General features: G+C 43.3%; 1 protein-coding gene across 4 annotated transcripts in view; it reads right to left on the bottom strand.

Moving 5' to 3' along the window:
- Positions 1-22,684, bottom strand: part of TTC28 (tetratricopeptide repeat domain 28) — a 561,828-nt gene that overhangs the window by 10,837 nt on the left and 528,307 nt on the right. For all 4 annotated transcript variants that reach the window (XM_083146807.1, XM_083146798.1, XM_083146816.1 and 1 more), the window contains 4 exons: positions 10,819-10,998; positions 9,668-10,388; positions 3,540-3,664; positions 2,673-2,904 (listed from right to left, as the gene is read on the bottom strand). In XM_083146807.1, the coding sequence (XP_083002933.1) occupies positions 2,673-2,904; positions 3,540-3,664; positions 9,668-10,388; positions 10,819-10,998 (1,258 nt within the window). The remainder of the gene's footprint in view (positions 1-2,672; positions 2,905-3,539; positions 3,665-9,667; positions 10,389-10,818; positions 10,999-22,684) is intronic.

Here is a 22,684-nt window from a genome sequence, read left to right on the forward strand (position 1 = left end):
CCAGCACCAGGCTGAAGGAGCCGGGGCCGGTAATTAAAAATCAGGGAACCCGACAAATAGGGGTTCCCCGATTTTTAACAACAAGCCCCAGGCTCCAGGTCCAGGGCTGGTTCCCAAAATACGGGGGACAAAATGAGTAGGGGTCCCCCGTATTTTAAGAACCAGCCCCAGGCACAACCAGCCAGCAGGGTAATGTCACAGCCGGAGGACACTTATTATATAAGGTCCCGCTGCCAAAACATTAACCCCCTGACCGGTCAGCCTGGCCAGGGGCCCTGGGGGAGTGGGGACCCCCCCAATAAAGGGGTCCCCCCCTCCAGGACTTACCTGACCAGGCTGAAGCCTGGTGCTGTCCCCGGTGACCCTGGGCTGTGGTCACCGGGCTGATAGTGGTGTAAAAAAAATAGATGAAAAAACTATTGTCTAATACTGGGGAACTATGAGTCCCAGCAAGCCTCCCCCGCAAGCTGGGACTTGGAGAACTACAAGTCCCAGCCTGCGGGGCATTAAAGGGCCCGCTGGGTCTTGTAGTTCCACAGTATTAAAAATAGTAAAATAAAACACACTGACACACACTTAAAATAAAACTTTAATACATCCAAAGCCCTTACATACTGATACTTACCTATCTTCAACCCGTAGGTAACCCTGGTCCTGATGTCCTGGTCTTCTGGTCCTGTGTCGTCTTCTGGCTCCATGTCGACCGTCGCTGTCGCCGTTGCCGTCCGGGTCCGACGAAATCCATGGAGGAACCTATGGAAGGAAACCATACTCACCTGTCCCAGGGCGACGTAGTCCAAGGGGGTCTTGGCAAAAAAACAAACCGAGAAGCCGAACCAGACAAACAGCTGAGCCGCACGGTACTGTGTGTACATCGTGCGGCTCCGGCTCCTGATTGGCCGCCAGGCCGCAAGGCGGCCAATAGCGGCATTTGGGGGCGGAGCCGCACGATGTACACACAGTACCGTGCGGCTCAGCTGTTCGTCTGGTTCGGCTTCTCGGTTGGTTTTTTTGCCAAGACCCCCTTGGACTACGTCGCCCTGGGACCGGTGAGTATAGTTTCCTTCCATAGGTTCCTCCATGGATTTCGTCGGACCCGGACGGCAACGGCGACAGCGACGGTCGACATGGAGCCAGAAGACGACACAGGACCAGGAAATCAGGACCTACGGCTACCTACGGGCTGAAGATAGGTAAGTATCAGTATGTAAGGGCTTTGGATGTATTAAAGTTTTATTTTAAGTGTGTGTCAGTGTGTTTTATTTTACTATTTTTAATACTGTGGAACTACAAGACCCAGCGGGCCCTTTAATGCCCCGCAGGCTGGGACTTGTGGTTCTCCAAGTCCCAGCTTGCGGGGGAGGCTTGCTGGGACTCATAGTTCCCCAGTATTAGACAATAGTTTTTTCATCTATTTTTTTTACACCACTATCAGCCCGGTGACCACAGCCCAGGGTCACCGGGGACAGCACCAGGCTTCAGCCTGGTCAGGTAAGTCCTGGAGGGGGGGGACCCCTTTATTGGGGGGGTTCCCACTCCTCCAGGGCCCCTGGCCAAGCTGAGCGGGGGTTAATGTTTTGGCCGCGGGACCTTATATAATAAATGTCCCCCGGCTGTGACATTACCCTGCTGGCTGGTTGTGCCTGGGGCTGGTTCTTAAAATACGGGGGACCCCTACTCATTTTGTCCCCCATATTTTGGGAACCAGCCCCGGACCTGGAGCCTGGGGCTGGTTGTTAAAAATCGGGGAACCCCTATTTGTCGGGTTCTCTGATTTTTAATTACCGGCCCCGGCTCCTTCAGCCTGGTGCTGGTTACAGCTGTGGGGGGGACCCCACGCTGATTTATTTATTTTTTTTTAATTTAATTTTTCTATTTTTTTTACACTGCAGCCTGCACGGATCTGACTAATACGACAGGAAAAGCAAGGTGTATTTTCCTGTCGTATTTGCGTGCCTGTTTTACACCAATTAGCAGCCGTATTATCAATACGGCTGCTTAGTACATCAGGAACCACCATTCTTTTGAATGGTGATTCCTGTCTTATTCTATCGATGGTGTAGACATTCGTATTTGTAAATACAAATACGAATGTCCCATCTTTAGGAATACGAATTGTTGTATTTTCAGGATTGTAAATCCCGAAAATACAAATGTGTAAAAAATAGGTGTATTTCTGCCTACGAATACACCTATTTTTTACGAATCCATTTTGGTAAATTTCCCCCTTTAGGTCTATTGCCCTATGCAATCTGGTGTAAGCTTAACCCCCTGTATCGATAAGTATGGCTTTAGGGGAACTACACATTGTTCTATATTTATCTTAATAATGATAATCTATTGAAGCTAGAACTCTTGTTAAATGAAATATAGGTGTACTTACCTTAAAAAAAAAATTGCATAAAATTGAGAGAAAATCACATGAGAGTAAATATGGGTTTTAATTTGCTTGTGCTGCTTCTAGTAATGTTTCCATCTGCGTTCTACACTGCTCTGATTGTCATGTCATTTTAAGGATACACAATGCATGGCACTGTCTTACATTGGTTACACAACCTTAATTAAGATGAAGTAGACTACAGTATATCTAGCCATCTGTTTATTTTTGTATGGAAATCAGATGGTCTTCTACTTACATTTGTATATGCTTTGTGAATTACAAATAATCTTACCTAAGAGAGATTGTATGGTTGTACTGCATTGTTGTAGACGGTCGCCAGGGTCAGATGTTGGGAAAAAGACAGCTGCGGGAAGGCCACTTGCAGGTGGATCAAGACGAAAGCCTACAGCCATTAACAGTGACTGCCAGCCTTGGATTCCACCAACTTTATTCTCCACACTCTGTTGGGAAGTGTACATGGAATTGCGTTGTCCATTCTGAATCCTCTGTAAAGACTTTTCAACCTGTAGGGGAATAAAAGTGATGGTTTGTTTGTATATGTGATCAATATTTTTCAGGGAAATAGCAGAATGACTATAACAACTGACATCCGGTGTTCTGAAATGGTATTAGAAGTGCAATAAGCAAGGCAAAGAACTCATAGCTACGTCAGCAAAGTATGGGTTATTCCTTGTAATAAACATTGGAGTAACACAGTGTTCCTAAGTTTGGGTACACGCTGGACAGACATGTCAGCGGACTCACCGTTGTGCTGACAGAACAGCCGATTTACATAAGCATACCCACTTATTGATTAATGTGTCGGTCTTCTCATCCAACGTTTCCATTTTCCGCCCAACTGTGATGAAGGAACATGCAGCAAGTGTACGGCCGATCAGTGGGCAACCCGTACACACAGTCAGATCCGCCGTTACAGCTTTAGATTTATCGCCCATTGGCTGTGCTGCACAGCCAACATTGTATGTGTATATACAATACACCAGATAGACAATTGGGTGTACACCCACCGACGGGTTCACAAATGATCGATCTATTGACTAGTGTGCACCCTGCTTAAGACTGAAACAGACTCTTTTTAATTCTGAAACATTACAATATTTAACAAATAGCTAAATACTGTTTAGAGAATCAATCTTACCAGATGCAGTAAAACTCTTAGGGCATCTCTTGCACGCTCAGGGTTCTGGAGGATCTCCGATAAGGCTTGACCAATCAGCGATGATGGGCTGTTGAGCTTTACATCATTTCCAATGAGCATGAATCCTGTGTAGAAAGGTTAGGTGGTTAAAGCCACAAAATAATAAAGCAGAGTATTGAAAAAAAAAAAACCCAAGAGACTACAGATAAAGGGCCTGATTCACACCTAGTCGCTAGGTTCACGTATACTCACAGCCTAGCGAACAGGTTACCGCTGCCCCCCCCCCCCCCCTCCACAGAACACCCCTCCCCCTCGAACACATCACCTCGCATGCAGCCGAAGGGGAGGGAAATCACTTGATGATCGCTGACCTGTTTAATAATGCATTACAACCTAGTGACATCATGGACACATTACATAGCCAGATAGTCATAAGGTACTGTGCCTAGTGAATGCCGAAAAACATTTATTCAGCCTACAAAATGTCTGCTGGTGGCAAGTGTACTGTCATTATTTCATCCACATGCAACAGAATCATATTTGCCTACATTTGAAAACTAGTTTCAGGGAGATTATAGTTGGTTGCAGAATTGAGGAGGGCTTGTCTAGTTCCATAAATGGAGAGTGTGTTAAAAAAGATTGTGAACGTGGCACCTAGAAGCATGGGTGTGTACTGCTACATCTGAGAGGAATCTTTTAAAATAACTTATATCCAAATGTAGATGAGCCCCAAAGCAGTTAGTAAGAGCTTGGTAAAGTGCTGGGAAATGGTGCTGATGATTCAATGTAAATGTATCTATCTCTCATTCCTTTTTTTCCCCAAACATGTAACAGTGTAATGTGGGCTAGGTGAAATTAGGGAGATTGCTAGACTAATGAGGGAGAGAGGGAGCTTGCTGCTATTTCAGGGAGTCTCCTGCAGAATGCAGGAGGGTAGGGAACTATGAGCAGAATGGAGTTGAATCATTTATGTTGTTTTAATTTGTTGAATAGAACTGAAACACAACATGAAAACAATTAATGTAGCCCTTTCCTTTTAATTGGCATTGTGTGTACAGTACACACAAGACACATTTAGCTGCCACCTTGCTGTGGTAATAAATAGCTATATATATTGTTATTTATTTATGTTCTGAGCTTTGTGGAACTAATTATTTGGTTAAACTAATAGCTGTGACTTATAAAGGGAAGAAAAATATGCTGACTTTAGGTGGCTTTAGGTCAGCCCTGTGTACAATTGCTGCTTCTTAGAAAATTCACCATTTTTTCTGTAAAAAGATATTAAAAGCTACTTGCTCAGAAGTAATTTCCCGCATTTATAGGCCTCCCGTGGCACGTTCACTGGCCACAGTATAAATAATTAAAACTGATCAAAATGAAGCAATCAATTCTCTTCTCCAATAAAGCTGTAAAACACATCACTAACCAATCTCTTTTCACACAGTACTACACATAATAGACATGCAATATATATAATGCTCTATTACAGATTCATGCAATTGCTACCATTGAAATATAAAACAGGTATTATATCTAGGGTAGATAAAATGTATCTGGTAAACATGATTTTTTAATGTTCTTCGCGTGCGATGTTTCATTTATTTTTTAACTTAATAAACTTGTTATACTGAAATATTGATTATAACCTTTTCAGTCTCATTATGTTTCAGTTACATATGAGAAACAATACACAAGAATCTCACAGCTCTAAAGCATACTGATCAATAATTTAATAGGCTGAACTTTCTGGATTGCCTTAGAGACTTGGGTTAGTTACTGCTGCATCTGCAGAGCTGCAGCAATGCTACTGTATCATGTCACGCACAAAACACACTACCATTTCACTATTTCTGTCCAATTTGTAACAGGAGAGGGAGACACATCTACTACTGCATTACAGATGTAATAAAGCACAGTCTAGTGCAGTGGTCTCCAACCTTATTTGACCATGAGCTACTCGAGACAAAAAAAGACAAAAAAAACCTCCCGGAGAGCTACTAAAATTTGTCCAATGACCCTGATACTATGCCTCACACCGTAATGCCCCTGCACAATATGCCGCACACCGCAATGCCCCTGCACAATATGCCGCACACCGTAATGCCCCTGCACAATATGCCGCACACCGCAATGCCCCTGCACAATATGCCGCACACCGTAATGCCCCTGCACAATACGCCGCACACCGTAATGCCCCTGCACAATATGCCGCACACCGTAATGCCCCTGTACAATATGCCGCACACCGTAATGCCCCTGCACAATATGCCGCACACCGTAATGCCCCTGCACAATATGCCGCACACCGCAATGCCCCTGCACAATATGCCGCACACCGTAATGCCCCTGCACAATACGCCGCACACCGTAATGCCCCTGCACAAACGCCGCACACCGTAATGCCCCTGCACAATACGCCGCACACCGTAATGCCCCTGCACAATACGCCGCACACCGTAATGCCCCTGCACAATACGCCACACACCGTAATGCTGCAACGCTGTGTTTCCTGTCAGACGCTAGAGGTCAAATATGACCTCCAGCGTCTGTCTCCTCCGAAGTGAGGAGTGTGTGCACTGTGCAGGGGAAGGCGGCAGGCAGCGGACACATGGGCGGGCGGCAGGCAGCGGACACACGGGAGGGCGGGCGGACACACGGGAGGGGGCAGGAGGGCACAGTGGTCGAGCCACCCGTTTCGCTCACGCGAGCTACCGGTAGCTCACGAGCGACGGGTTGGCGACCACTGGTCTTGTGTATGTTCCAGACAACAACTCTCTAATTTGATATCATAAGTAAAAATGCACTTGTGCTCCATTGTAAGTTACACATTATGCGCACAAAAAGATAAAAAAAATAAAACAATGATGGCAGGGCTGGATTAAGGACCACTTGGGCCTGGTGTTGAAATTGAGCCTATTTTGAGAAACAGAACACAATGACCAGTGCTGTATGGGTATGGCCAGTGCCATGTGGGCAATCACACCCTAGTTGCCTACTGTAGAAGGTTCCTCTTTAGGAGAAGCCCGGAGAGGATACACTGCAGGTCTCTTCTGGGTGTGCTGCGAGATTGTCAGTCACTTGTCCCCACCCCCAAATTGCCATGAATCAAGGGGGTTGGGGCCTGATGATGCCAATTCATATCATTTAGCCTCATGCTGTCCCCATAACACTGGCATTCCCCTGTTAATCTACCCATCCTGCACGCTTTGCTAGGAAGTGGGTGTGATGCGGTAAATCTTCTGTGGGTGCAGGGGACTGTTCGGCACTTGCATGAGAGTAGGAAGCATGATGTATTCAGCCTACTTTATCAATCCCATATCTCCCTAAAGGGTCCATGTACTACGCGGCGATAAGGGGGCTAAAGAAAAGGGAGATAAAAATCCCTGTACATATAGCTTATTGATATGTACTGAAAGGATATTCTCCATCTGCAGCCTATTAGCTGTAAGTGCAGGCTTGGATATCATGCAGCCATAGGCACCTATGGCAGAACTGTGTGTCCTAGGTGTTTCTAAGGAAAGATTGTAGAAGCAGGAAGTTAGCTCCTTGTCAATTTGGCCACTTGTGAATAAAGTTTTGACAAAAATAAAGTCTGCAGCAGCTGCACAAGATGTGAGAGGGGAGAGAGGTGATGACACAGGGGCCGATTCAGGCCTGATCGCAGGGCTGCAACTTTTAGCAGCCCTGTGATCAGTTAGTCCCCTCCCCACCTGAGTGATAGCCCACCCTTGTGCATGGTTGCAAATCGCTTCGCGCCCATGCGAAGAGGGTGAAATCCACTCACCATTGAATACTCTCCTCTCCCTCTGTGTGCAGCGATGCATGTCAACATTTGGGGGGAACCCCTTTATTGGGGGTCCTTACTCCCCCAGGTACCCTGTCCAGGGCTAACCAGCTATGGTAGTCATGGTTTGGCCAGGGGACATAAAAATGTCTCCCAGCTGTGGCATGGCACTGCTGGGCCTTGGAGCACGGTGCTGGTTACAAAATATGGGGGACCCCCGGTGTTTTTGTCTCCCATATTTTTAGAACCAGGAGCCTGGTGTTGGTTTCTTAAATACGGGGGATCCCCACTGTATTTGGGGAACCAGGACCGGCTCAATGAGCTCAGGGCTGTTTATGTTGGGGGGACCCCAAACTTTTTTTTTTTAATTAGAAAGAAGATCCACACACTCCCATTTAATAAAAAATCACACATTCCCTTTACTAAAAAGGCACATGTCAAAAAAAATTATTACATTACCGATACTAAAAATCGACAGAAATCGCAAGTGGTTTCTGATTTTGTCTAAAAATCCGCTCATTATTACATGTGCGAATTTTGGGAACAAATTGCACGTTTGACATGTGCAATATGGTGCAATTTTATAACTGTCTATAAAACCGCACCCTATTACATCCTGCCCTTTATATGGTCTAATTTGACGTGAACCAAATGTAGATATCCACTGAAATTCTTTTGCGTTACTGATAATGTCATTTTGTTTGTTTTAAATAAATTATAATTTCCCTCTTTAAGCCTATGACATATATTTGCTCACTTTGGTCAACTATGGTGTAGATCAGTGGTCCTCAACTGCAGTACTCAAGGAACACCAACACTCCAGGTTTTTTGGCTATCCGTGTTTATAACCAAGCTGACTGAGGTACAAATTAAGGGCCCGATTCAGACCTGTTCGCTAGGCTATACACAGGGTAGCGAGCAGGCCTGAATTAGGCCAGGTCAGCACCACCCGCCGCCTTGCTGAATGCCCCACCACCACCCGCATCCCCTCGCTAGCATGCAAGGACAGGTGTACGAGAACACATCCCCTCACATGGGACCGAAGTGGAAAGAAAATTATTTTTCTCCCCTTCAGAAGTAAAAGTCAGTCTGAACTGATTGCTGAATATATGGCGGGTGATGACATCATGTGACGTCAGCCACCTACCCCAACCAGGCAACGCCATGCGCGCGTTCCCAGGGAAACACCCAGTGTTTTCACGGGGACACCTATAAAACCCTGGGCACTCCCCTGAGGCCGCACCATGCCTGCACCCCTCCGTCCCCTGCCCGTACAAACACCCAGGTGAGTGTTTTACTCGCTGAAGGCATTCGCACAGAGGGTCTCCTCATGCACATATATGCGCATGCACAAACCACCCACCATCGAAAATGGGGGCGAATTGGGCCCCGTACGAATGGGTCTGAATCGGCCCCTAAGTCACCTGTGCTTAAGCCGGGATAGCCATAAAACCTGTACTGTTGGCGTTCCTTGGGGACCGTGTTTGCAGACCACTGGTGTTGATCACCTCCACTGAACTTGATTATGAAGTAATATCCATCTTTCAGGAAAGAGTGCTATTGTGTATATCTCCTGATTGAATTCTGTATTACAAGTATCTGGTGTTTCACTTGTTTGAAAGGTACATACAGCTGCTTATTTTACTTCCCAAGAGTCGGCCCATTTCTGTCTATTCTTTCTACCTCATAAATATTAGTTACTGAGTGCCGGTCACTGGCCATCATTTGGTTCCACCAACAAAATGGCTGGCTTAAACGTGATACATTCTAATGATCTGCAGCTGTAGATTTCAAAAGGCCTCTGGGAATTACAGTATTAGTTTAAATGCCACAGCGGAATCCTGCACAGTGCGCAATTGTAATGATTACCAACTAAGACCACACAGCTGCTACATTTTCACCTAATCAAACAATCTTGCACATTAATGTTCCGCCAGGCATAAATATCTCTACCTGTCAGAGCAGAGATGTTTCTATTCAAGAAAAACAGATCAACTCTTGGTGAAAAGAACCAATTTCTTTTGGCTGAGGAGGCTGATGATGATGTCTGAATAATTACTTAACTGTGTTAGGGCAATGAGAGCAGTGTAGGATTGGAACAAAGACATTCCTTAGAGTTTTCGAGACCTGACTGTAAAGCCATACATTCTCAGATCATAATCAGATTCTGTCAAAGATATTCAACTCTCAAGTTTTTCAATGTAACAGGTGACAACAAGTGATGACAACGGAAGATGTACTGCAAATGTAACGTCAAGTAGCGAGGCAGTGTTACAAATGACATGGTTAACAGCTGCATCCAATAAAAATGATGTACAGTATAGACACAAAGTAATTATCATACCTGCCCAGTTTGATGGATGCGAGTATTGCTTACTGCTCTGCACTGTTTTCATTGCCTCTGAGAGCGATGCACTTGCTTTCATTCCATTTAGGAGCGACGAGTAAAAGGAATGAACAAACATTTTTGAAGCTGCCACGGGAACAGGCCAAAGGGAAACAAGCACACATTGTGCCCCAGCAGCCAAGAAGGCTCGTGTTAGGCCAATAACTCCATCTGCTGTAACTTTGTTGCTGGATTCCTGGTAAGATCCAAGAACTACTAATTTAACAGGGAGCCGGAGATCGAGGACATCTGCGGCAGTCAGGAGGAATTCCTGGAGAGGTGGACAGTCTGATATGCTTTCTACATCGCTGGCGTCATCTTGCATTTGCAGAGACTCTGGAATGGTATAGGTATTTCCAAAGGTGCTTTTGTTTGTTCCAGAGCTATTCTCACTGTTTGGGGTTAGTATCAGAGCTGCAAGTTTCCAGGAGATATGGGTGGCAAAATGGACGCATTCAGCCTGTGTGAGGGCACTCATGACCTTGTCTTTTGTAGCTAAATTGCCAACCAGAGGTTGACATCCTAGTAATTCCGACACCATGTAGGCTTCTTCTTCGGCTGAGGGCATCGGACCCCACAGCCACCTGTCCATCACTGATGGTGGAAGTTTAGGATTTCCTATAACAGCAGCCATCGAGGTAGAATTTGAATATAATAGAGCATTCTTCCGCAAGTGAGCCTATGAAATAAGGATACATCATTATAAAAATCAGGCACCTGCTTTTCTTCTTAAAACACTTCTATAAAAATGACAACTTGTTGCTATGAGTTACAGCACCTTTTACCTGTGAATTACTTTTTCCTATTAATTCTGCAACAGATATGAATTTTATTTCTGCTCTTAGACAGAATGTTCTTTCAAAAGTAATAACTTTGTCTAAAATTACACTCAATGATTAATTTCTTATATAAAATAAGACAAATGGAACAGATCAAAGCCATGCAGTTATATTTGACATGTGAAAAAAAGAAAGACTGTCCCTCTACTTTTAGGATTTTAGCATTTGAAAGAAAATGGAGGCAATCAGGAGAAATGCATCTAAGGGGGAAAAAAACAGCCATCAACAATTTGTTGTGAACGGAGATGAAATAAACTACTTCCCTCTTACCTTGGAATTGATGTTCAAAGATCGGATGGAAGGGACAGCAATCAGAGAGAAGCGCTCATAAAGATACTCATTTGATGAGCTTCCTTTTAAGAGAGCGAATGGAATGAGGTACAATTCTCCCTCTAAGACCAGCACCAGCTGCCGATGCCTACCCACAGGACCACTGGAATGCATGAGACCCTGGAGAGAAGACAGACAAGAATATTAATTGTAACTTTTATCTACAAGTATAGTGGAGCAAAGATAATCTAATAAAAAAATGGAGTAATTTAGAAATTCCATAGCTGAAACTGTAAACAACTCAAACAAAATTCCAGCTTTTATTATTATTATTATTATTATTATTATCCATTTCTGCTGACTTACATAAACTATAATAAGGCATGAGTACTACTATATTACCACTTCTCCCTAATTCTACATTTAAAAATCTTGTTTCTTAAATTCACGGAAATGTCCCTACTTTTCATCTTTACAACCAGTATTTCATGCAAAAAACAATATGAATTATGAATATATGATTGCATCTTGCAGCTGCTCATAAACAGGAGTGCAATATTACTTAGCAAGTGTTAACTGAATGCCCTATTTTACAGAGTGACAAGTGAATGACATGCAATTTCAAGGCCATGAAAATAGTGTGTACAATACACCGTGTAAGGCTGAGAGAAGGCTGGAAGAGGGTTAAACCCAGAGGATGAGATGGTCTGGCTGGATGACATCTGCAGCAGGTGTCAAACCAATATGGGGGTCACTGGCAGGAGTATCAGAGCTAGGTAACAGCAGGGCTAATCACATCTCTTATCAGACCTCTTCTGCTGATGCTGTCAGTGCAGTTGATACCTCCTAATGGAAAGATCATCTGTATTACCCAGACAAGGTATTACCCATGACATAAGCCAATTTAATCGCCAACTTTGAGCAGGCTATCATTTACCCAAATTATTTTCCCTGAAAACATTTTAATGTGATAAAGGGACTGGGGATGAAGGGGAACCCCCCCCCCCCCCCAATCTTGGTCCTTTTAACTTCATACCCCAATGTATGTGGAGATGGTGTTGAGGAAGTTTCACATTTAGCTTTTTGATCTTAGGGCCTGGTTCAGAGATGGCCAAAAATGCAATGCTGCATGAAAGCTGCATTTCTGCCAAGGAGAGGAATGCAGGAGACATCTCAGTAGATGAGGGGAATGCAGGAGACATCTCAGTAGATGAGGGGAATGCAGGAGACATCTCAGTAGATGAGGGGAATGCAGGAGACATCTCAGTAGATGAGGGGAATGCAGGAGACATCTCAGTAGATGAGGGGAATGCAGGAGACATCTCAGTAGATGAGTGGAATGCAGGATACATCTCATTAGATGTAGCTTGTAGCTGCAATCCCAGCACTGCAATTGATGTCTCAAGCTGGGACACATCGAGTCATTGGTCACCAAGTTCTATGCAAATGGACAGCTGAATAAAGCTGTGAATCTGCATGTAGCCACACACCTTGAGTTCAGGTCTTAATCATGCCCATAGTCACACTGGTCATACTGCATCATCTGTACAGGCAGGCATGGCCAAACTATGGCCCTCCAGCAGGGTCCCCCTCCTGGCCCTCCCGGAAAGGAGGGCAAGCCTCCCGGATCGCGGACAGTCTCCAGTAATCCCCCCTTGGGGATTATTGTAGCCCCACCCCCCCGCTATGCAATGCTGGTATTTTAGGCATTGCACAGTAGGGGCGGGGCTACAATGACGCGTGTATCCATGAGGACGCTATCGCTCTGGCCACAACCCCATGTGAGCTGCCTGCCACCCGCCCCATCCCGCCTCTTTCCTGCCCCATCAGCGGCCCCTCCCCTCCTGCCTCACTGAGCTGGCTGCTCTCCCGGAGAGGGCAGCCAGAAATGCCCTCCAGCTGTTGTCAAACTACAAGTCCATGCTATGTACTCCAGGTGTTGTCAAACTACAAGTCAATGCTAAAACTATGGCAAGGCATGCTGGGATGTGTAGTTTCACAACAGCTGGATGGCCACAGTTTGTACATGCCTGTGTTAAGGTGATGAATTGGCAGGTATACATGTATAATATTACATTATATATAGAGCATCTGGGAAAGAACAATCTTTATTTGTGTACTGTGTTGGATTTGTGAGCTGTAGCTAGGTATGTACACAAGTAATTTGATCTTATATCCACAGAAATGTGTTTAATATTTAACAGAGATTCAGATGCATGCTCGCCCATACATAAGCATGGCACGATAGTCTCACACATCATGTTTAGTGCGGCGCTGATGCATCCCCAAGAATTGTACATAATTTACTGGAATCTCCTACTTGTGCTCATTTTGCATCTTGAACTCACATCAGTGTATGTGCTAGAGAAAGAGATTTAGGGTCAGCCAGGCTGACGTTAAGCTGCCTCGGGAGACTTCATCACAAACCTCTTCACTCCATTCTGACAAATTGTTTACAAAAACCAATGATTCCTTTAGGGAAGCATCCACAGACCAAAGCCCATGGAGAACTTGCTTGCGTTCTCTGAAGCTAAATTTACCAGCATTTGCTCAATCTTTCCTTTCCCTGCACAGTGTGAGCTGACAAGAAGTATCTGCCCACTACTGGGAAGTGTTCTCCAGAAATCTTTTCCTTCTATATTACGTTTGACTTAGTGCTCTCAAAGCATTAGCTCCAGGTAACTTTTAGCTGCGACTGTAAGTCATTGTGACATGTGCCTACCCACAGTTCCAATTTACAAGAAACCCCTGAGGTTTGTTGTTGTGGTTTATGGATGCTGCATGTTGGAGGAGTGCAAATGAAATCAAAATAACATTTGCATTTTCATTCCATTTACAGTCATTAAGTAAAATATAATCCTAAAACAAAGGCTGTGCAAATATATTAATATTAATGATGAGAGAGAGAAATATGTAGTTGATGAGTACAAATGATATAAATGGGTATTATATAATATATTCATGTAAATAGAAAGAGAGGTCTATAGTGTTACAATACACAAGCGAGCTGATAAAGGGAACATGCATTTTACATGAGTACTGTAATGTTACAACATCCTTCTACAAAAACAAGATGCGTATAATGGAGGAAGTGTGATATGTATTATGGATAGGCATTGTACAACTTTAGCATGTCCATGTTAATGCGTTATCCGTCTTTTTTTTTTTTGTTATCATTTTATTTTCATTAAAAATGTAAACTAAAATAAATTTCGCCAGTGAAAGAGCCACAGGCCATAGTCAGACGGAGCAATATACAGTGCTCACATTGTACAAAAGATGGAATGCTAGAATCTACATATAAATAGCAGGACAATGTTTATCATACCCTTTTCACATTGCCAAAATAACCCAGATCGGACTGGAGTTACTGACGTCACGACCCAGGTCAAGGCGCGGTGTGAAAGCATCAAACCTTATAAACCGGGTGGGGCAACATGGCATTTCGATCCAGGTTATAAGAAGGGTTAAACCTGGGTCGCCCTCTGTATAATGGGCGACCCGTGTTTAATCTGAATGTTTGGATCCCGGGTCTGATCCGTGCTTGTGATCTTCTAGGGGTATGGGTGACATATTTCTATAATGCCGTTATCTGAGCGGGGCACATCATATACCGAATTAAAGGTCCGTAGACTTGCAGAAAATTTTTGTTTCTGAATTTCTGCCTGCCTTTTACAATGTATCACCATTGAGGTCTGGAAAATGTGATGGTAAACTCACCCTGTGCACCTGCTGGGTGACCTGGAACATGTGACTGCATAGGCCTTTCTATAATGGGTTCAATGTGTGTGGAGGCCCACACAGCGTTTAATACTCACTTTTCCGGAGTCCCGCCTTTGGCACTGCATCTGTTTAAAAAATGACTGCCAAAATGGCCACTGCGCATACACAGTAATTTATTTATTTATTTACAGTTTCTTATATAGCGCAGCAGATTCCGTTGCGCTTTACAATAGTAGACAGTGATAAAACAAAATGGGTAACAACAGACAGACTTGGAGGTTAGAGGGCCCTGCTGCAAGCTTACAATCTATAGGGATATAGGAGGGAAACACAAGGACAGGCACCAGTAATAGCATAGCTTGTAGGTCCAGAAGGGAAGCTATATAATATATAAGTGCCTCCGAAGGTTATGCGTGTAGAACTTAAATATGATTGGCTTGCCTGAAATGGTGAGTTTTCAGGGAACACTTGAAAGTTTGGAGGCTAGTGGACAGTCTTATTGTGCAAGGAAGGACATTCCACAGTAATTAAATTAATCTCATGGAGCATGGCAAGTGCCATGTTGTCGGAGACCTGCGTATGCGCAGTAGACTCTGGCACAATGTCAGAACTAATCAGAAGATCCCTAAGCAGTGATGCTCTCCCTGTACTGGTGGTTAGCTTCTTTCACCAAGTATGTTGCCGGAATTACCTTTTTTGTCACATTGAATACAGTTGCATATTGTTAGACGTTACATTGTATATCATTGCCATATGAATGGAAACTGGTGCACTGTGATATATATATATTTTTTAATTTATGTATCTGTTTTGCACGGTATGAAGCTATCACTTATCTATAGTATAATTTATGTGTTTCTTAATGTAATAAGATCTCACCCTATGTTTTTAATACATTCCTACATAATTCTTGTTTTATATATATTTTTATATATTTTTTATATATTTTGCACATATTATCAAAAACTGTTTTTGAATTATGTCATATATTTGTACTAGCTTTGTCTAGCCCAGTGGTTCCCAAACTGTGTGCCGTGGCACCCTGGTGTGCCTTGGGGGACTTGCTGGGGTGCCTTGGGTTGGTGGTTCAGGACCAATTCAAGTTATTTATGTGCAATATAATAGTCAAATTGGGGACAGACAGTAGTGAACCCTGTCCATTACTACATAAGTGATCCTAAGGATGTGTTCTAAACACAATTTATTTCACTTAATATTACTTTCTGACTTTCTTAATGATAAACCTTTAGCCTAGGGGTGCCGGGAAAAATTTTCTGGTGCTTTGGGTGCCATGATTCAAAAAGTTTGGGAACCCCTGGTCTAGCCTATTGGGTGCTAGTGCAACGTAATCACGTTGAGCAGCATGCTAATGACATCACCTCATACTGCCCCGCAGTGGGAGGTGCCAACATGCTGTTTGCACATGGTGTTACTATTTAAGGTCAGTTATGTTTGTCATATTTGTATCCTGAAGATAGTGCATACAATAAAGCACTGAAACGTTGATGACCACAGACACTGTATTGTCTATTTCATTTCCAAGGAGCCGAGTGCCGCACCCATCCCGAGATATATATATATATATATATATCCATACAAACAAGTAGCACTCCTCAATCCAATATAAATTCATGTGCCTTCCCAGAGGAACACCACGAGGGGTCCTCAAAATAATCTGTGGAGCGGGCTGCCCTAACAAATGAAGATACTTCACCCAGCCATAATGGTCAACGTTTTGAAGCTTTATGATACTCGTTTCTTCATCAGGACATTGATGTCCCGATGAAGAAGCGAGTATCATAATGCTTCGAAACGTTGACCATTATGGCTGTGTGAAGTATCTTTATTTGTGAGTGCCGCCCGCTCCACAGATTATATACATATTATATATATATATATATATATATGCACACAGTATATCACAGTACAGTACCTTCCAAAGTTCCTTCAACCATATGAATTTGCTCTGGAAGGACTATTCATGAGCATATGTAATTGTAACAGATGTTACATGGAGGACCTCAGCATTCTGCAAGTTTGGAAGTTTGTGTAAAATAAATGGAATGCTAGGTTGACATATTACATTCCCGGAGAGCATTACACAAATTCCCGCATTTACAGGCCTATGTTATAATTTGAAGTGACCAGGGAAGCTGACCAAGGACCATATTCAGGTCTGCTTGGTCCCTGGCGTTTTTAGATGGGGGACAGCTGTTTTAGCACTACGCATTTGCGCATGTGCAGGCCTGCAGTGCGGGCACCTTCGGAGACTTGCATAGTCTCCATGGCGCTCACATGGGGGCAGGGGGGTTTGGAGGTGAGCAGGGCGTGCCCAGGAAAACGCTGGGCGTACCCATGTAAATGTGGGCAGGCACCTGGCTTCCATGGGCGGCAGCTGACGTATCCAGACGTTCTTGGTGCAGGACGCCGCAAGTCTAACAGAGGGTACACACGGTGAGATATGCACTAGTTTTCTATTCAAATTTGCTTATAGAAGCAAAATTGAGTCAACCAGAATAAGGGCCAAGGTGCATACACACAGTGAGATTTCATTTCTTTTCAACCCCTTTCGATCTGGGTCTGGATCTGTTACTATGTAACTGAGTAGAGGGGGGTGTCTGAATGTGTTGGGCGCACCACCAATCCATGACTACTCTAATCCATTAATAGTAGTCCAATATATTGGTTATACCTATGTCTTTCAGATATACATAAAATCTATGTACCATAGATGTATGTGTCTGTGCGGATCCATATCCCCTCTTTTTCTTGCAAATCTGTTACTATGTAGTACAGAACTGTACTATATTGGGTGGTATTTAATGCCCTCGAACGGCAGCAAGGGGGGTTTGTGTGGCGAGGATGGGGTTTTTTTAGCGAGGAAAAGCCATCCTCGCTGTTCAGCCACCTCAACGGCAGCTCGCCATATTCATAGTTCCTCACCGACCTTTGACGGCTAGGTTTACCACAAATGCAGCAAGCCCACTGCATATAACGGCGAACCTCGCACTCGCTGAATCCACCTGACTGAAAAGACCCAGGGAGGTAGAAATGGCAAGTGAAGAGGCGTCAGTTGAATACTGACCCATGAGCTATGATGGCCAAGAGTATTTTTCAATTCTATTTACAATACACATGAGGGATTGAATCTGCATCGAATGTAGGAAAACCATTCGATGCCCATTCAATTTTCTATTTGATTTCTATAAGCAAGAGCGAATAGAAAAATAGCGCATATCTCACTGTGTGTCCCCTCTATGAGTCAGCAGAGTCTGGCTTAGATTTGCGTGCACTGAAGAAATCATTCAATGGTTGGTGACCATCTTATGATTTTGTGCCCGCACGCTAGCCTGCGACTGGATGTTTATGCAAACATCCATTCGCAGTGCGGCGGACATTCGCATGCCCAACAGGCAGCGTTACAAGGCTCGCTAAGCAACAAACTAATGATGCTTAGCGAGCAAACCAGTATAACCTCTAAAATCTGGATGACTAGAGTATTCTCCGCATGGGACAATTACACAACATTCTGGTGTATTAGTGACATTCAGGGATAGAAGGCAAGCATGCTGCCCCATTGTCTGTTATTTCTTTAACATATACCCATTACTTACAACTATAAGCATAAAACCTATCCATTTAGACCATTGGCATAATGTTGCTGTTTCTAGTGTGTAGTGGCTCCATTCACATACAGATTTTCTCAGTTCACAATATGAATGTACAGTATGTATATGAGATAAGGTACACTGTATTCATTTCTTTGTTTTATTGCTGTTTTTGGTTAGCTAACATGCTGGGTTTGTTTCTCAATCTGTTTTAAAGCCCTAGACATAATGTGATACTGGGACCACAGCTATATTTAGGCAGCCGTCCGTTCTGTACTATGAGATGCGCGCTCCCGCGCACCTCATCGTACAGTACAAAAAGTATGTGCTGCACATACTTTTTGTACTAGCTTTACATCGTATTGCATCACATTGCATGCACAATGCATGCACAAGGCATGCGATGCGATACGATGTGTACTTTAAAAGTACAGAAGGGACGCACAGAACGGAGCGTGTATGGGCTCCTTTACCCCTTTGAGTGCCAAGTAAATGTGTCAAAATTGGTGTGAAAATTGCCAAGCAAACATTGTTATTCATAATAATGAACTGTAATGTTTACCTTATATAGGAAATATAATCGTTTTTTACACAACATATTTTTTTTAATTTATATAACAAATGTGAGCGACGCTGGGCTTTTTAGCAGATATTCTGAACATGTCTCACAGAGATGTTGGCACTCAAGGGTTAAGCCTATCAAAAGCACAATTGAATGGTCGGACATTCTGAGTTTTGAAGGCCATAAATATGATTTTCTTATATCCCAAATTTAAGAGCGATGTGACCAGCTCACCAGTTTTACAGAATTAAAGAAATTACTGTTTGGCAATAAGCTAAACGCAGATGGACTCAGCCAGAGCCTGGAGCATCGACCCTGCATAATCCACAGTTTTATTGTGAGAATTATGCAGAGACTCCAACTTGTATTGTCTTAATTTGTTTTTCTTTGTTTCTTTTATAACCACATGAGACATAACTAATTTTTCAACTCATATCCTACAGACAAACATATATACAGTATATATATATTTTTTTTCTTGTTTAGATGTGGTAAGCTTTACAAATAAAACTCTTTCTGCTTTAGGGATGAAATACGATTTGATGTCATTTTTGGTGATGTTGTTTTATGCTGTGTGCTTCTTAAAGACACAGACAGTGAGAGTGTTGCTTTGTTTATGACAGCAGAGGACACGTTGCTTTGAGGAACCACAGCTTAGATACCACCCAAGGCGAAAATAAAATCAAACACTGGTATAATGCCAAGGGTACAATTCCATTTTTAATGTTTAGCGTTTGTAGATTAAAGCTGCTGTTTAAGTAAATTAACACCAATACGTGATTCTTTTGGGCTAAAAAAAGAACAAAATGTACAGTAGGATGTTTTACATCTTTAATTTAACTCAATATGATTGTTTCATTTTAAGATAATGATCTCTTGGCTTTTTTTGTAAAAGTTCAAATAATGGATAGGAACAGTGAGCACGATTCAGACCTGCTCACTGGGCTGTGTGTGTTCAGGTTAACGTCGCCCCAACGAATGCATGCCCCCTACTGTCCATGGGGGGGATGCTCTAACATCCGTGCCCCTTACCGCATTTTTAGTTTAGAGAATCTCCCCCCATGCCCCTGTGCAGGGCTGCAAGCGCATGTGTATGGGTACACATCCAGTTGCTAGCACCCGCACAGAGGAAAAATCATTTGATGCTTACTTACCATTGAATGATCTTTCCTTCTCTCTCCCTTCGTGACCCATTGGGACTGTGGTGTTTGCTCAGGCTACACAAGGTACCTGCACTAAGGCTGTTTTTTGTTTTTTTTTTACGAATTTGTATCTCCATTAATCTTTTTACTGTATATGATTAAAAATACCCTGTTTTGGAATATACGTGGGGAGAATACTTTCTTGTACGGAAGGCTAAAGAAACCCAGACATAAAGAAAACGACATTGACGTGAGTACCGGTACGATATTGCCATAAAATCGTAAAAAGCTTCCTTGATGTGTTTATATTTCCTATTAGAAGAAGTTAGTGCTTACGCCTATCCTTTTACGATGCTACTTTGTTCTGATGTTTTTGGGGTCCAGTCAAGGTACACCCGACTACTGACCCTATAGAAATTTGTTTCATCATAATTTTTCCCCTATGATATATGAACCTGATCATCAGTGGATTCTGAGATAGAAAATAATACTTCGGGAGGAGAATATTTGATATGATTTGCAGAATAACAGATAAGGAATGTATTATTTCATCCTTTAATCACGGTAGCCATAATGTAGCGCTTTAGAAAACACCTCTATATTTGGATCCGATATGTAATGCCGGCGGTCGGAATGCCGGCGGTCGGAATCCCGACACTGGAATCCCGACCGCCGAAATCCCGACATGGGGGGACGTGGAGCGCCCCCCCCCCCCCTTGCGGGCTCGCTGCGCTCGCCACGCAGCGGGCCCGGTGCCTCGCTACGCTCGGCACGCTATTTTATTCTCCCTCTATGGGTGTCGTGGACACCCACGGAGGGAGAAAGTTTCGGGATTTCGGCGGTCGGGATTCCAGTGTCGGGATTCCGACCGCCGGCAAATTGACTGCATCCCCTATATTTATATACCAATTTTTGTGGTTGTTTTGGGAACAAAACCTTTGTGTTTATCTCAAGCTGCATACCTTAAGAAGTGCTCAGATCCCCCACAAAAAAAAAGTGTGCACGGTAAGTCTGCAGGTATCTTGCATAGCTAAAAATCTGAAGACTTAGGGCAGTATTCAATGAGGAAAATTCGCCTTGTTTTATGGCGAATTTCTGCTTTTTTCACGTTGGACGGAGAATTTTGGTCTCAAAATGCGAACAACCCTATTCAACGTGCACTTTTCGCAGTCTTTCTAAGTGATTTTCGCTGTGTCTCTCCTTGTAGCAATTCTCCATCTTTTCATGGAGAAGTGGAATGTGAACTTTTAAAATAAAAGTTTTTTTGTTTTAATTTTGGTGTCAAAAAATCAGGAATTTTATTCTATGAAGGGGCATGCTATTTTTATTCATGTGCTTATAGCACATGAATATATATTTAATTTTAAATGCTTAGATACACTATGGGGTATATGTACTTGATTTCGAAACTGCCGCCGAAAAGACAGCAGTTTTCGACAAGAATAGATTGGAAGGGGTTCCGATCTATTCAATGCTAGCTGGGGGGGTTTTTCGCAGGTCAAAATGTTCCGACCTTTCGAAAACCAGGTCGATTGACAGAATAGCCGCTAATCCATCTGCTTTTTACAGAAAAACATCCGAAACCCAAAGGTTTGGGCCATGTTTCCTTCAATCTCAATCCGACATGAAAAGATGTCGAATTGAGGCAAGGAGGACAGCACCGGGTGAGCAGCAGCAGCTTACACGGCACTGTCCTCCTGTCCACCACCTCCCGTACCATCGCGCCACAAACCTGTACCCTCCCGCTGCCTCCCATACTGACCCGCCGCACCGAGTGAGAGCAGCTCACCCGGCCCCGTCCCCGCTCCCACCACCTCACAGGCAATCGTGCCACCTCCGTGCAGCTGCGCTCACCTGGTCCCGCGCCAGCCGGGTGAGCATCAATCAGATGCCGGATCCATTTCTTCAAAATAATTTTGGAATGGATTTGGCATCAATTGAATATATACGGTACCTATAACTCTGGGAAGCCATTTGATTGAAAGTGGAATTATCAATAAAAAATTTATGTGATAACCATGTTTATATATTAACACTTGTCTTTATGAATTACCAAGGCCAGCAATCAGGATTTATACCTCCCATCTCCAGCCAGGACTATATGAAGAACTGGATTATCTATTCCATATGCATGCTGTATATTAAAATAATGCAGAAAACACACTAAAATTAAAGCTATTACTGCTGTATTCACAATAGATTTTCTAAAAAAACTAAAGTAAGTGTCTTTGTGTAGTCTTTTTCTAGTGAGAGGCTGAAAGAGACATTACGCATGCTGGGCACAAAAGGGAAGCCTCTTTACTTGCCAAACTGTACCTTATATAGTAACAGGAATTGCTTTTAATGCTACTGACCTACAGAAATACATCATCTGCAATCAAGTCATAAAGTGGGGTGGAATGAAATAAGGTGTATTCTTCTATAAGGCACTGCGGATCACTCCTCTGAGTACTGGTTTTAGTATCAAGAATAGAAAACTAATTCCAGCATAATATTATACAACTACAAACGCTTCCCCATAAAGCTGAAATATATTTTAAAAGCTTTCTCATCTGAAGCATATGGTAAAGTACGTTGTACGAAAAGTGCTGTAAACATACAGTATGTAGCTATAATTTTAAGTGGTATGAATTTAATATGGTCTTACACGCAGTATATTCAAAGTTAACAAAGAGAAAAGAAGAATAATTTACACTCACTTCCGAGCTTGTGGTCAATACTGCGCAAGCCAGGCAAGGAGCTGTCATTGTAATTTGTGATCACAGACATACACTGGGGTAAATGAGTCAGAGGGGTGAGAGGGAAGCATGTCTTCAGGCCCGCGAGATGCA

This window comes from Crinia signifera, chromosome 1 (genome assembly GCF_055691185.1).
Source record: "Crinia signifera chromosome 1, ASM5569118v1, whole genome shotgun sequence".
In the NCBI taxonomy this organism is placed as follows: Eukaryota; Metazoa; Chordata; class Amphibia; order Anura; family Myobatrachidae; genus Crinia; species Crinia signifera.